Genomic DNA, 15,402 nt, shown 5'->3' on the forward strand with positions numbered 1-15,402 from the left:
TGCAGGCCTTTTTGCAGACGTGTTTTCAGCCTGTTCAGAGCTTTGCACACATACGAGAATGGAACTGAAAAGCATTTTATTTATGCTTAATTTGTGATAATTGTAAATTCGTGGCAGGAGGCTCTGCAACCAGTTCAGAAGGGTTTCCCAGTGTGGGTAGCTGTAGCCAGTGAGTGTCCCCAGAATTGAGTAGGAATAGGATAATTTCTTAAAACACTGGGTGTGAAGTGTACCAGACATCCCACTGCAGCTGGGAAAGCCAGAGGCCAGGAGGGCAGGATGAGGGCAGCAGGGGGAGTGCCTGCCCATACGGTTTCCCTGCACCCCGCCAGGGGTTCCAGGGAATGTACAGTCAGTACCTCCTGTTACTGCTCTTGGGACATCTTCCTTCACCACCTTATGGTTTCTCAGAAAGCGGCTGGCCACAGTCCAGCTATACAGAGAGTGGCAGTGACTATTTGAGAAGGCACATACTTCATTTCAGACCCGATAGCTATTATCAGCCTAGATAATTTCTGTGAGTCCTGAAATAGACTTGGCCCACCAGGCAGGGTGTCTGCTTCTGGGTGCAGACTGGCTGGTTCTGAACTATGTTTGCAACCCTGGAGAGTACCTTTATTATTTAGAAGTCAGGAGGAACAAACTGGAGTACATTCAGGCCTTTCACCTGGGTTCCATCTGGGACGTTGTGGTGTAGTGGGCACTGTATGTTTCAGCCCAGTTTCTTGGGTGATTGAATGGAGACAATAGCACCAAGCTCACAGAAGTGTGTGAGGAGTAAGCATCCAGTTCCTTCTTCCCCTGGATGTGTGTCTATCAATCCAGCCAATGTGAAAGGAGGCTGCAGTGATTTCAGGGCTGTAGCAGCCTATTTCCCATATTCCCTACAGCCAAATCCAAGTCCCTGGAATGGTGCCCTACTCACTGATCTGAGAAGGGGCATTTTTTTTTAAAGCTCAATGATTCATTTATTCATTTAACAAACATTTTTTGAGCATCTCATATATGCCAGGCACTGCAGATGAATGCTGAGGATACAAAGATGAGCACGCACAGCCCTCAGAGAGGTCACATTTGACCAGTACAGATGGATATGTACACCAGTGGCTATCATGTAAATGCAGTAGTGGAGACAGGCAGATAAATCGTGGGAGGGTAGAGAAAGAGAGCCTTCCTCAGCTTGGGACGTTTGTTGTGGGAGCAGAGTGAGAGTGGAAGAGGAATTTGGGTAAAGGAAGCAGGCTTGAATGAGGACATGGAGTTGGGAAACATCCTGGTGTGTCTGGAGACCTTTAAGTAAGTTGATGTGGACTGGGGAGGGATGAGACAGAGGAAGGGGCTAGATCAAGAAGGGCCTCCTGTGCTCTGTGATGGAGCTTAGGCTTTATTCAGTAGGGAAGCTGTTCTGAAGGGACAGGAACTGCCCACAGAGATGGCAGCAGCAGGCATTTGCTTTGGGAACACCCGTAACATTGAGTGCCTCTAGGTTAGGTGGACAGTGCCTGTGTGGAAGGTGGCATGCAGAGCTTGAGTCCTCAGACTCTGTTCAGGAAGGTTTGTAATTGTCTAGGGTCGGTAAAGAAGTAGAGATGGAGAGGAGTGAATGGATTTAGGATTTAAGGCTTGATTGATTAGAGGAAGAGGGAATGAAGAAGCAGGAACCAAATATGACCAGGGTTCTACTTTTTCTATCTGAGGCTCTGCTCAGATTCTACTTCTTTTGGGAGGATTTTTCTGACCTCTGGCCCAAATATTGCTGTACAACTCTGGCCCTGATCACCTCTACATGTTACATCTTGCTCTGTATTGTTCTTAAGTTTGTTTTGCTTTCCCTAATAAAGGGAAGCTCTGAAAAGATAGGATCTGTATCTTATACTTTTGTTAAGTGCAATTTTAGGTATTTAATATTATTTATGTATAGTATTATTGGGACTTTAAGCAATTTATTTTATTTATCTCTGATTTTCTACCAAGAGGGAAGAAGGAATTGCACACAAATGTTAAATGGAAAGTGTCCTCTACCCAGAGGAATGTATTCATGATTTGTGAGTCCAAAAGGGAATTTAAAAAATCAAATACACACCAAATTATCCAAAAGAAATGTAAGAGATTGGGATTTTAGAAGATAGGCTAGCTTTTTGGCCACTTAGTCTTGGAACAGTTTACCTGGAAAGGCATCTCTGGTGGGTTGGCAGTGGCTTGATCACCCTTGCCCGTTTGAGGCAGAATTAATTGCTGTTTCTGAGTGGCTTGTGTTTGTGATTCCCTTGGCAGGTCCAGAGCCTGGTGCACTGTGTGAATTGTCACCTGTCAGTGCCTCCCATCCTGTCCAGGCCTTGATGGAGAGCTTCACCGTTTTGTCAGGCTGTGCCAGCAGAGGCACGACTGGGCTGCCGCAGGAGGTGCATGTCCTGAATCTCCGCGCCGCGGACCAGGGGCCTGGCCAACTGCAGAGAGAGGTAGGTGCAGGTGTCAGCTGTCAGCCCACTGCCACTGAGTCTGCAGAGACGATTTTCTGGACAGAAGTCCTTTTCTCTTCTGGGGTTCAACAAAGAAGCTCGTGTATAAACATAAGAGAGCAGCTTTAAAATACCAACTGCTCTCTGGATTGGGCAACTTTAGGATTTCTCTGTCTAGAGATTGGTTGGCTCTCCCCCTTTCCTGGCCTTCCATATTGGAAAAAAACGTTCATAAGAATTTCAGCTTTTAGGCCAGGCATGGTGGTGGTGCACACCTGTAATCCCAGCACTTTGAGAGGCCAAGGTGGGAAGATCGCATGAGCTCAGGAGTTCAAGACCAGCCTGGAAAACATAGCAAGACCTTATCTCTACTAAAAATAAAATTAAAAAGAAAATTAGCAGGATGTGTTGGTGAGCACCTGTAATCCCAGCTACTTGGGAGGCTGAGGCAAGAGGATTGCTTGAGCCTGGGAGATGGAGGCTGGAGTGAGCCATGATTGCCACTGCACTCCAGCCTGGGAGATAGAGCAGGATCCTGTTTCAAAAAATAATAATAATTTCATCTTTTAAACATGATTGTGAGAAACCAAATAAGGTACCATTTCTCTGTTGTTGTGAAATGTCTTTCCCATTTCCTCCTGTGTCCTCTCTTTCTTCTTTCTTTACTTTGTCATATGAACTTATTACTTCTGCAGGATGAATGAGGGGAAATGGGAACACTCTGGAATAAAGATGGCAGTCCTTTGTACTTGCCTGAAAATCCCTGAGCATAGCTCCTTATCACTATCTAGGCAGCTTCCCAAAGGTGGCAGTGACATTAGCGGAGATGGTGATGATAAAGATATATGCTCATAGTTACTCAGCATTTACTCTGCCCAGCAGTGTTCGAAGCACTCATACACTAACTCCATGAATTCTACAATTATACTCATTTTACAGGTGACAAAACAGGTGCAGAAAACTTATTTGCGCAAGGTCATCATCTTCAGAGAGAAATGGCCTCCTCTTTCCTGTGGCTCAAAAGTGTCCTAGATTGTGGGTGAATGGTCATCATTTAAGAGGACAGATTTCCCAGTGAGATAGCACAGAGTGCTTTCCTTCTGTTTTTAAGCTTCTGTGTGTCAGAAATGTTATCACTCAGGTATTCTCTCTCCAGGGAGAAAGAAACCACAAAAAAAATCCGATCATAGTGAAGTATAGGAAAAGTAATGCAGAATGGAATTTATCTTTGAGCTTTCTTCTGGTCAAGCAAGTTAATTTCCAGAGCCACTTGTTTATGTGCCTCAGTCACCCCATCTTTTTGGGGTGGTAGGAAGAGGAGAAGCACGAGATGTTAAGAAGGAAAAGCAAGCTGATTTTAATCTTATGAAAGTGTGCAGAGTTGGCTCATTTCAAAGACAGATCATCTAACCTTTCCAGCAGCATTGGAAATTATTGTTAATACTCTTGGTTGCTTGCCATTGTTGCTGCAACTCGTATTTCAGGTCAGATTTCTTTATCCCAGTAATGTGTCTTTAATTCTGAACTGATGGGGGAGAGTTTGTGGTGAGAGGGAAAGGAGGAGAGGAGGAAATGCAGCTCCTATGAAGCATTGCTGACTCCAGCAATTCTTTAGCAGCGATAATTACTCATTTTATATATGCTTCTCTCAGAGGAACTCAGAGGGAAAAGAAAGTGCAAGCTGTTACAGAAGTAGCAACAGCAGAAAATTCTTGATGTTAAATTGTGCAGTACTGTTGTTGACTCTGAAAAAAAATTCGAATAAGACTACTGAAACAAAAGAAAAAAACCTCAAGGAGTGACAGCAGAGCCCTCCTGCACCTGGTTACTATGTTATTCAAAATGGGATTCATTTTAGGACCTGGCAGTACTGAGGATACATAACATTAGCTGGCCTCAGGGACGCAGTGTGTTCAGTAAGGAAGAAAAGAAAGAGGGCCTACAAAGAGTAGTCTCAAACTTGTTTAAAAACCTGAACATTATTCTCCTTCAATATTTGTATAGTGTCTGTATGATTTGGGGCCAGTGATTTGAAGATGTTTTTGAGACTAGACAACAGAGAGACCTTTAAGAATTAGATGGTTGTAGTTCAATACTGTTTGAACACAAGATCTCGGGATAACTGATTTTTGGAGATTCCATCTGGCTCTGCCTTGCTCACATATGGCAGACCTCAGAGTAGTTTGCATATACACAGTGAGCGTAGAGGATGACATCAGAATGAGGGTCAGTACGACGAAAGAATGAAAGACTGTGGATGGTAAGATGGGTGTGGATAAGGATTAAATATCGCTCACTCTCTCGACATATGACTGTGGAGAACATTACCACAGCTGTGCAAACAGTTTTTAAAAATCATTTGAACTACATGACCCAGCAATTCCACTCTTAGGTATATACCCGAGAGAAATGAAAACACATGTCCACACTAAGACTTGTCTGTGACTGTTCATGGCAGCATTAGTCCAAAAGTGGAAAAACCCAAATGTTCATTTTCTGATGAATGGGTAAATAAAATGTGGTATATCCATACAATGGAATGTTATCGAGCAATAAAAAGGATGGCATACTGATATGTGCTACAGCTTGGATGAACCTTGAAAATCTGCTAAATGAAAGAAGACAGACATAAAGACCACATATCATATGATTCCTTGTATGTGAAATTCAGAATACAGAAATTTATAGAGACAAAGTAAATTAGTCATTGCTTAGGGCTAGAGGGGAAAGAAGGAAATGGAGGTTGACTGCTAATGGGTACAGGTTTTTTTAAAATAGTGGAGGCTGGGCGAGGTGGCTCACGCCTGTAATCCCAACACTTTGGGAGGCTGAGGCAGGTGGATCACCTGAGGTCAGGAGTTTGAGACTAGCCTAGCCAACATGGTGAAACCCCTTCTCTACTAAAAATACAAAAATTAGCTGGCATGGTGGCGAGTGCCTGTAGTCCTAGCTACTTGGGAGTCTGAGGCAGGAATATGACTTGAACCCAGGAGGTGGAGGTTGCAGTGAGCCAAGATTGTGCCGCTGCACTCCAGCCTGGGCAACAAAGCAAGACTCCATCTCAATAAAAAAAGAACAAAAGTGGAGGAGATGACAAAAATGTTCTAAAATTTTAATGGTTGCACAATTCTGTGAATATACTAAAATCTGTTGAATTGTAATTTAAGTGGGTGAATTTTATGGTATGGGAATTGTATCTCAGTAAAACTATTTAAATAAACCATTTGACCTGCTGGCATGCTAATTAGTCTATAAAGTTTACCTTGGCTCAATTCACTTTATCAGGATTGCTTACTCCTTCAACTTAAACTCACCTAATGCTTTTTGTTATTTTCAATGGATAACTTGGTTTTTGTAGATACGCCATGATATAGTCTATGCTAAAAATAACAGCTGATCTGTTTTGAAGCTAATAGTAGGAGGGCCAGAGGCAGCCTTTGTGCAGTCTCTATCAAATTTTTTTTTTTTTTTTTTTGAGACAGAGTCTCGCTCTGTCACCCAGGCTGGAGTGCAGTTGTGTGATCTCGGCTCACTGCAACCTCCACGTCCTGGGTTCAAGCAATTCTCATGCCTCAGCCACCTGAGTAGCTGGGATTACAGGCATGTGCCACCGTGCCTGGTTAATTTTTTATATTTTTAGTAGAAATTAAATTTCATCGTGTTGGCCAGTCTGGTCTCAAACTCCTCAAGTGATCCGTCTGCCTCGGCCTCCCAAAGTGCTGGGATTACAGGTGTGAGCCACCACGCCTGGCCTCTACCAAATATTAAAGGCAAATATTTTTCAAAATGAAATGGTAAGTGCTGTTACTTACAAATTAGCAAAACAATGACCGTGCTGGCTCCAAGCCGTAATTGACTATGACTCTGAAGGCTGCAGTGGTTGGTTTTCATGATGTCATCCTTAAATGTGAGGGAATTACTAAATCAGCCCCGTTTCCCCTTGGCTTGTTATTGGTTCCGGATCAGTAGCAAGATCTATTATAAATCACCCTATCTCCCAGATTTTACTGTTAATAAATTCCTACCTCCCAGGTTCTTCAGCTGGGGAGAGATTTTTAATTTTCCTGTGTAGAGGCGGTGACAGAGCCTACACCTGAAAGTGGTGGCTGCAGCAGGTTGACAAGATTTAGGCAGACAGTTACGTTTAAGTTGGATGAACAGTTTTATAGGCCAGCAGAGAATTTGTATCAGAAACACACTTGTTACAACAGTACATAAAAAGCCCTCTGTACCAAAGCACTGTTTTGTCATTGGCCTCCCTGCTGGGTTCTTCTCGGGTCAGAGTAGACCTGTTGTATTTTTCATCTGAGAACACACCTCTCATTTGTAATCATTGGTTTCAGAAACAACAGCCTTGGAAGCGAACAGGAAACTGGAAAATGACTTTCTGGCAACAGAGGACAGCAGAAGAGCATAAACAATGCTGAGAGATCAGATTTATCTTTTAGAGCAAGTGAGGACCGGTGTCATGGTTTCCATCCCCATGAAAACCGGCTCCTAGTTTGAAGCCCTCAGACTTTGAAGTAAAATGCAGCCTCCCCCTTATGTCAGAATCCCAAGTTTAATTGCTCAGGGCGTTTCCTGATTCCTGAGAAGGGTTACAGCACCATCACAGGCTTGTTTACAGTAACATACTTTCATTAGTTGCTGGAATGGCAACAATTTTGTTTCCTATCATCTAATTTTTACTTGTGACTTGCTTTTATGTGGTGGTGTGTCTTTTCTATTTCCGACCTATCTAATTGCTTGCTTATTATGAAAAGCTGCTGAGGATAAGTCCCTAGTTAGCCATTACATATGTGTAGAAAAGATATGGACATTTAAATTTATGTATTTGTTTTGACATTAAAGGAGCAATGGGCGTGCCAGTGCCTGGCTGTAGGGGTGGAGTGGGGATCGGGAGGCTGCATTACCACGGGAAAGGGGCCAGGTTTAATAACTTCACCCGTCAAAAAGCTCAGAACCCTATGAGCTTCTCTGCCTCATTCCAAAAGAGGATTTGGGATGAGCTTCCAGCAACAGGCATACCAACAATGTAAGCAGAAATACAGAATGAGGACCAAGGGAAAGAGGAGAGTGCAGTTTGTGAGCCATATGGGTTAATGTGGTTGGTATGATTGTGTTTGAAATTTGGCTCCAGACTTTTTGGCAGGCAAGCCAAGTGGGATGTGTGGTTAATCACACATATGGCTCCAAATCACTTTTACTTTGTACCTTCTCTGAGGATTGGCATAAAGCTGTCCCGTTTTTGGTTCTTTTTGAGGGCAGGAAAGACCACAGTGGGGAGAAAGAGAAGGAAGTAAACACTGTCAAGTGCTAACTGCTCGACTTGCCTCTTAACAGCTCTCACATCCCCCAAATGACCCTACTAGCAGCCATAGTGGTGGAGACTGTGTGTCTCCTGCGGGCCAGCCACTTGCCAGGCACTTGTTTGGTTCTGCCAGTCTTCTTGTCAGCCTGAAACAGAGGCTTGGTGGTCACTGTTTTTGCAGAAGAGAATACTTGGGCTTAGGGAGGTTATTCAACCAGATGGTGAGTTGCGGAGCCAGCCCCCGAGTTGTGTCTGTTGGATTCTGCAGTGCAAGCTGCAAAGCTTTTCCCATACTCCAGACAGTCGTCCTTTTTCTATTAGCTCTTACTTGGTTCTGGGCTACAGAACCTGCTAGTCTGCTTTGTTAGACAGCCAGCAAGTAGGTCTGTTAGTGAGGGTTTGGGTTCTGTGCATAGGTTGGTAATAACTCTTTCCAGTGCTTGGAGTCCTTTTTGATTCCCTTCCTTGCAGTTTTGGGGCAGTATCAAGTTGGTCTGTGTGTGGCAGTGTCCCTTTTTTCCCTTTCATGGTTTAGGATTATCACACCACATGTCAGTAATTATAAAATGTAGGGCTGAGCTCAGGAGCCATTGTGCTCTATGTGGCTGCTAATCCCCATGCTAAATGGCACCACCAAGGGGCCTTTTATGTTCTTGTCTGTTTTCATAGTTAAACATTCCCGCCACCCCCAGGCCTTCAGCTGCCTTCACACAAGTAGCTCACCTGTCCTCTGCTTATAATTTACTACGTCTTATATCCAAACTTGTTTTAACTGTGTGGTGGGAGAGAACTAGCACATTAACTGACTCTTCTTGCTAAGAATGAAATGCAAGAGCTTCAGTATTCAGACTTTGCCATCTGCTTTGACATCTTTTTGCTTACATTGAGGAATTTGTCAATTCAAAGATTGACCATTTTGGAGATCTTTACCTACCTACCTATCTATATGTAATCCTTCCCCTTTTCCGTAATATTAATATATGAACACCTTTTCTCTTTTTCCCCCTCAATTATCAAGATTCAGATAAAACAGTTTTTGGGGAGGAATGGGTGTGCCTTGCCCAACACCACTAAAAGAACTGATATAAAATCTCAAGGCTGGGTTTTGGGAGAGTACAGATGTGAGAGCAAAAACTTTAAACTAGCTACATTCTTTTTTCTATGTGGGGCATTTTTTACCCTGCTGCTATTCATAAATGACTTCCTAATGCTAGTCCTGTGCATATGCAGAAAAAAACAAAAAACCCAGGGCTATTTATGTTTGAGATATCTTTTATGTGGTATGTACTAAGCAAGTGTCAAAGTAAACCCCTCACACACAGACATGGTATATCGGTGAAATTTGGTTTCTAAACAAATACATTCTGCATATAAGCACTGCCTGGTGTTTGTTTAAAAGGCGGCTGTTCTGGAAATCACCTCAGTCTGACAGGGAAGATTACCTCTGAAATGGTCATTTAGTTTCCCACCAGACCTATAACAGATAGTATCATGCATTGCTTCATGACAGAGACACGTTCAGAGAAATGTGTCGTTAGGGGATTGTGTTGTGCAAATGTCATAGTGTAGTTACACAAACCTAGATGGTATGTCCTACTATGCACTTAGGCCATATGGTATATATAGCCCATGGCTCCCAGGCTACAAATGTGCACAGCATGTTACTATGCTGAATGTTGTAGGCAATTGTAACACAATGGTAAGAATTTGTGTACCTAAACATACCTAAACATCGAAAGGGTACAGGAAAATTACAGTATTATAATCTTATGAGACCACTGTCGTATATGTGGTCCCTTGTTGGTTGAAGCATTGTTATGTGGCCCATGCCTGTATTATTTCTCTGTCTCTCTCTTTTTTTTCTGTCTCTCCCTGCCTGCCCACTGCCTCTCTCCTTTCTTCCCTTCCCCATTTATTTGAGTATTACTATAGAAATCATTTCATTACCTACAAAGGCAACTGAATCTGTCTGTTCACATAGGATTGGAGGGCCTGAATGAATAGGACACTCATATCGTTTAAAAAGAGTTACTCCTTTACTTGAAGACACTCAATGCAGTTTAAACAACAACACCCTGCTAGGCGTGTGAAGGTGCCAATCCAGGCCTGGAAAGGGGAGCAGGGTCAGGGACAGCAAGGCAATGCATCTGCTAGCTGTCACAACAGACAGTGCAAGCGAGAGTTGGCACTGGTCACACTGTCAAGGATGATGGCTAACACTTTGGGGCAAGATGTTCAATCTAAAATTCCAGCTAACTCTCAAATAGGAACTCTCCAAAAATGCAGTCTTGGACTTTTAGAAAAAGTAAAAGCAGAAATCAGAGAGGTAATAGTAAACACGAGGGTTTAGGAAACAAACCAGGACACAAGGCTAAGAAGTTAAAACATTCCTACCAAGATGCAGGCTGGTCATGTCACTTAAATCCTGTCATTCGTCATAGTGATATCCAGATGCTGTAACGTTGCCCCAGGAAAGCACAGCCCCTGCCCCAGCAGAGGGACTGAGCCTGGTTGGACTCCGCCTTTTTAGAATGAGGTAATGCTGATTTATATTCTATGCTGGCTGGACAGACTGTAAAAACCTCTCATTATTGCCTCTTCCCCAGATACAGAAGAGACTGCCTTGACACCCCCCCCCCTTTTTTTTTTGAGACGAGTCTCACTCTGTCGCCCAGGCTGGAGTACTGTGGCACGATCTCAGCTCACTGCAACCCCTGCCTCTTGGGTTCAAGAGATTCTCCTGCCACAGCCTCCTGAGTAGCTGGGACTACAGGTGTGCACCACCACACCCAGCTAATTTTTGTATTTTTAGTAGAGTTTTAGTAGAGACGGGGTTTCACCATGTCGGCCAGGATGGCCTCAATCTCTTGACCTTGTGATCCGTCAGCCTTGGCCTCCCAAAGTGCTGGGATTACAGGCATGAGCCACTGTGCCCGGCCGAACTCTTTTAAAATTTGTCCAGCAGCAGCGTTTTCCAACCAGTATGGTGTTTTGTCTTTATGGAGGTTAGGGTTAGAACCCTGACCCGTACTACTGTTGCCATGGTAACTGCCCTTGACTTAAAAAAATTATATAATTTCCTGAAAGTGTTGTTAGACAATGTTTTTACAAGAGCACGCTCTGATTTAAAAATGTGACATTTTGCTCTTAGAACTTTTGGGAGAGTATTAAAAAAAAAAGCAGTAGACCCAAGTCAGGAGCAGGTCTGCAAATCTGAGACGCAGATGTGCGGACTGGGCAAAGGCCCAGTGCATGCGTGTGCAGTGTCTCCAGTTTTCCAGCTTGAGCCTTCTCCTTGCCATTGCTTACCTGCTTCTTGACATGCTGTTGGAGAGTAAAAGGAAACTTAACTGCTAATAGCTGATTTAAATACTTAAATTCTGCAGAAGTGTTTATTGTATTGCCTTCAATCACTCCTTCCATGGTGTTTTCTAAATATTTCTGTGTAAATTTAGACACATGTTTAATTGTTCCACTTTTCTCTCCTCCACAATGAAGAGGCCATGTGTGACTTGGCCCCTCTGATGCCTCAGGTCAGCTTATTTCTCTTTTCCTTCCCCTGCTCCACTGGAACGAGGGATCATCTGTACGTCCTTCTTTCCCTTCTTCCCTCTCTGCAGCCTGAGCTCATCTCTGGGGAGACCCTGATGATGCCCCTTTGAACAACTCAAGGGCTGCTAGGACTAGAGGGTCCCTGGAGTCCACCTAGCCCTAACGCCTTAGGGGGATCAGGCCAGAGGGTGTAGTGGTGACATGTTCACTATTAACCAAGAACTTGGTGCCAGCACTGGACTAGCCCCTTGGGACACCAACTTCTGTTGCAGAGCTGCTTCTACACATCTCCCTGCCCCACGCTTTCTCCTCCCCAGCTGATGAAGCCTCCAGTGCTGTCAAGCACTCCCTTTCTGGCACTTCCCTCTTGGTTTCCTGGTTCTCATTCTACCATTCCATCTGCTTTTCTGTTTCTTTCTCAGCTGCTCACTCTTTCTTCTTAGGGTTGTTTTTTTTTTTTTCTTTTTTTCTTTTTTCCATGAGACAGGGTCTGGCTCTGTCTCCCAGGCTGGAGTGTAGTGGTGTGATCTCAGCTCACTGCAACCTCAAGCGATTCTCCCACCTCAACCTCTTGAGTAGCTGGGACTATAGGCGCACACCACCACGCCCGGCTAATTTTTATATTTTTTGTAGAGACGGGGTTTCACCGTGTTCCCCAGGCTGGTCTCAAACTCCTGAGCTCAAGTGATCTGCCCGCCTTGGACTCCCAAAGTGCTGAGCTTACAGGCATGAGCAAGTGTGCCTGACCTCGGGGGTTCTTGACTGAGGCACAGCCCTTGGCTTTCTGTTTCCCTCTGCCTCCTCTTCCTGAGGTGACTTGTCTGTTCTTAGGATTTTGCTTATCACTTCCTTGCTTACACCTCCGAAAACTGTGCCTGGGCTTCTCCAGTGGAGCTCCAGTCAGATGGCTGAAGCACCCGGGCTCTTGGGTCCCACCTTGAGCTGCCAGGTGCCTAAGATATGGACTGGAGGAGTGACTGTCACTGTGGTTCGCTCCCATGTTAGATACAGGGCTAGTCTCAGTTCTGCCACTCCCCATGTGTGACCTTGGGTGAGTTACTTAATTCCCTAAGCCCTGTTTCCTCATCTGTAAAATGGAGATGATAGTAGCACTCTCTTTTTTTTTTTTAATTATTACTTTTTTTGAGACGGAGTCTCGCTCTGTCACCAGGCTGGAGTGCCGTGGCATGATCTCAACTCACTGCAACCTCCGCCTCCTGGGTTCAAGCGATTCTCTTGTCTCAGCCTCCTGAGTAGCTGGGACTACAGGCATGTGCCACCACGCCCAGCTAATTTTTGTATTTTTAGTAGAGATGGAGTTTCACCATGTTGGCCAGGATGGTCTCAATCTCTTGACCTCATGATCTGCCTGTCTCAGCCTCCCAAAGTGCAGGGATTACAGATGTGAGCCACTGTGCCCAGCTAGTAGCACTTCTTTAGAGGGTTCACTGACCATTGAGAAATGTCTCTGTGGCACTTAGGGCCGGTGTAGGTACAGTCAACTGCTAGCTAACAGTCATTTTTGTTCTCTCTAAAATAGAATTTAAGAACCCTCCCAGGCCAGTTCTCCTGACCCTAGTGCTGGCTTTTCAGTCTGGCTTCCCTGTCCCATCAATGTCAATGTCACCAGTACCCTCCATCTTGGAACTTTTGAACCATCTTGTATTTACACATCCTCTGTTTTTTTTTTTGTTGTTTTTTTTTGAGACGGAGTCTTGCTCTGTCACCCAGGCTGGAGTGCACTGGCACGATCTTGGTTGACTGTAACCTCTACCTCCCAAGTTCAAGCAATTCTCCTGTCTCAGCCTCCCAAGTAGCTGGGATTACAGGTACCTGCCACTACACCCAGCTAATTTTTGTGTTTTTAGTAGAGATGGGGTTTCACCATGTTGGCCAGGCTGGTCTTGAACTCCTGGCCTCCAGTGATCCACCCGCCTCAGCCTCCCAAAGTGCTGGGATTACAGGTGAAAGCCACCGCACGTGGCCTGCCTGTTCTCTTTAAACCCTATATTTGGCCAATCACCACGTTTTATTGACATTTCCTCTGCAATTGCCCTTGAATTTCTGTTTTTCTCCACTTACCCTGCAGCCTCCTTAACTGGTCTCCTGTGACTGGCCTCTTCAGCTTTAGACCCTGATTCTTTCTGTCTAGCTTGTGAACTTCTTCATAAAACCAAACTTCTCTGAATAATGCTCTCATAATGAATTTGTTTATTCATTCACAGGCCTGTTCAATGAATCACTATTAAGAACTCACTGTGTGCTAGGTAGGTGCTCTGCCAGATTCTTACTCATTTTTATGTCTTTAGCACCTATTAGAGTTGAGAAAGAATGAATTTAATGAAACATGACAAATAATGTGACTAATATAATTTAAAAATTTGTAGAAGGCCAGCTGTGATGGCTCATGCCTATAATCTTAGCACTTTGGGAGGCTGAGGCGGGCAGATCGCTTGAGCTCAGGAGTTCAAGACCAGGCTGGACAATATGGCAAAACCCTGTTTCTATCAAAAATGCAAACAGCCAGGCATGGTAGTGTGCACCTGTGGTCCCAGCTACTTGGGAGGCTGAGGCAGGAGGATCGCCTGAACCCGGAAGGTTGAGGCTGCAGTGAACCATGATTGCGCCACTGCACTGCAGCCTGGGAGACAGAGCGAGATGCTATCTTAAAAAAATAAAAAAGTACAGAAGCCCAGCAAAGGGTGTGTTCATTCTATCTGGAGGTGAGGGAAGGATTCCCAGAAGAAAGAACATTTGATGGAGGGCTTAAAAGTCAAATCGACGCTGTTGGGCCAAGAGATGGGAGGACTCAATATACACAGAGGGAAGAGTGGACACCAGGCAAAGGTCTTCACCTACACGGTGTGGTTGGTGGACAGATCAGGGGTGCCAGGCAGGACTGAATTCTACCTGCTGCCTGTTTTTGTTTTTAAAATAGCTTTAATGGGATAATTTACGTACCATAAAGTTTACCTGTTTAAAGTATACAAGTCAGTGGTTTTTAGTATATTTATAGAAATGTGCAACCAGTGGCCCGTAATCTAATTTTACGACATTTCCATCACCCTAAGAAGAAACCTTGTATCTATTAACAGTCACTCTCCCATTCCCTGTGTGTACCCCCCACAACCCAGCACCAGCCCAAGATAGCCACTAATCTACTTTCTAGATTTATCTATTCTGCACATTCATGTGAATGGGATCATGCAATATGTGATCTTTTGTGTCTAGCTTCTTTCACTTAGCATTAAGCACTTGAGGTTCATCGATGTTGTAGCATGTATCAGTTGTTTCATTCCTTTTTATTCCTGGGTAGTTTTCATTGTGTGGCTATACCACGTTTTGTTTATGCATTTATCAGTCCGATGCCTGTTTTTAAAGTTTATTAGGACACCCATTTGATAATATGTTGTCTATGGCTGCCTTCTCACTACTGTGGCAAAGTTGAGTATTGTGTCAGAGACCTGCATGACCTGCAAATATTTAAATAGTTACTATTCGGCCCTTTACAAGAAGAGCTTGGCAGTTCCTGGATTAGAGGATGGAGACAATGAGGGGGGTGGGCTGGGACTGAGTGGAAGATGAGACTGGAAAGGCCATGTAAGGATTTGGACCTAATCTTGTGTATCAGTGCTTCTCAAAGTGTGTGTGGTATGTGAAGCCCCTGCATCAGATCCCTTGGTGTATAGATTCCTGAGGCTCACTCTGGGCTTACCAGCTAAAACCCTTGCCGCACACCTTTATTCTTAATTCCACCTGGACTTCTTTCTTCAGTCTCTCAATTCTTGCCACGTTGGAAGCCCATGTTTAGGTCTTAGCTCTTTACCAAACTCTTACCTGATTCCTTTACCCTCCTCCACTTCTTTCTTTTCTGAACATGGCTCTGAATCTTCTTCATCCCCCTACCACAACCTGTGCCTTCCCACAGTATGGAATTATATGTTTTATTGTATTACTTGCTGCTGAATCGTGTGTGTTAATTCTGCACACTCAGCTGGTGAGTGGACTGCTTTAGGGCAGGAAGTAGGTCTTGGGTCTTTTTTGCATTATGCAGATTGGGTTATTGCACGGCACCAAGGA

The 15,402-nt window shown here is 44.3% G+C and overlaps 1 protein-coding gene across 2 annotated transcripts in view; it reads left to right on the plus strand.

Moving 5' to 3' along the window:
- Positions 1-15,402, plus strand: part of TGFBR3 (transforming growth factor beta receptor 3) — a 208,589-nt gene that overhangs the window by 87,255 nt on the left and 105,932 nt on the right. For both annotated transcript variants that reach the window (XM_033199805.1, XM_033199806.1), the window contains exon 3: positions 2,275-2,459. In XM_033199805.1, the coding sequence (XP_033055696.1) occupies positions 2,275-2,459 (185 nt within the window). The remainder of the gene's footprint in view (positions 1-2,274; positions 2,460-15,402) is intronic.

Source organism: Trachypithecus francoisi, unplaced genomic scaffold, assembly GCF_009764315.1.
Source record: "Trachypithecus francoisi isolate TF-2019V2 unplaced genomic scaffold, Tfra_2.0 Lachesis_group5, whole genome shotgun sequence".
In the NCBI taxonomy this organism is placed as follows: Eukaryota; Metazoa; Chordata; class Mammalia; order Primates; family Cercopithecidae; genus Trachypithecus; species Trachypithecus francoisi.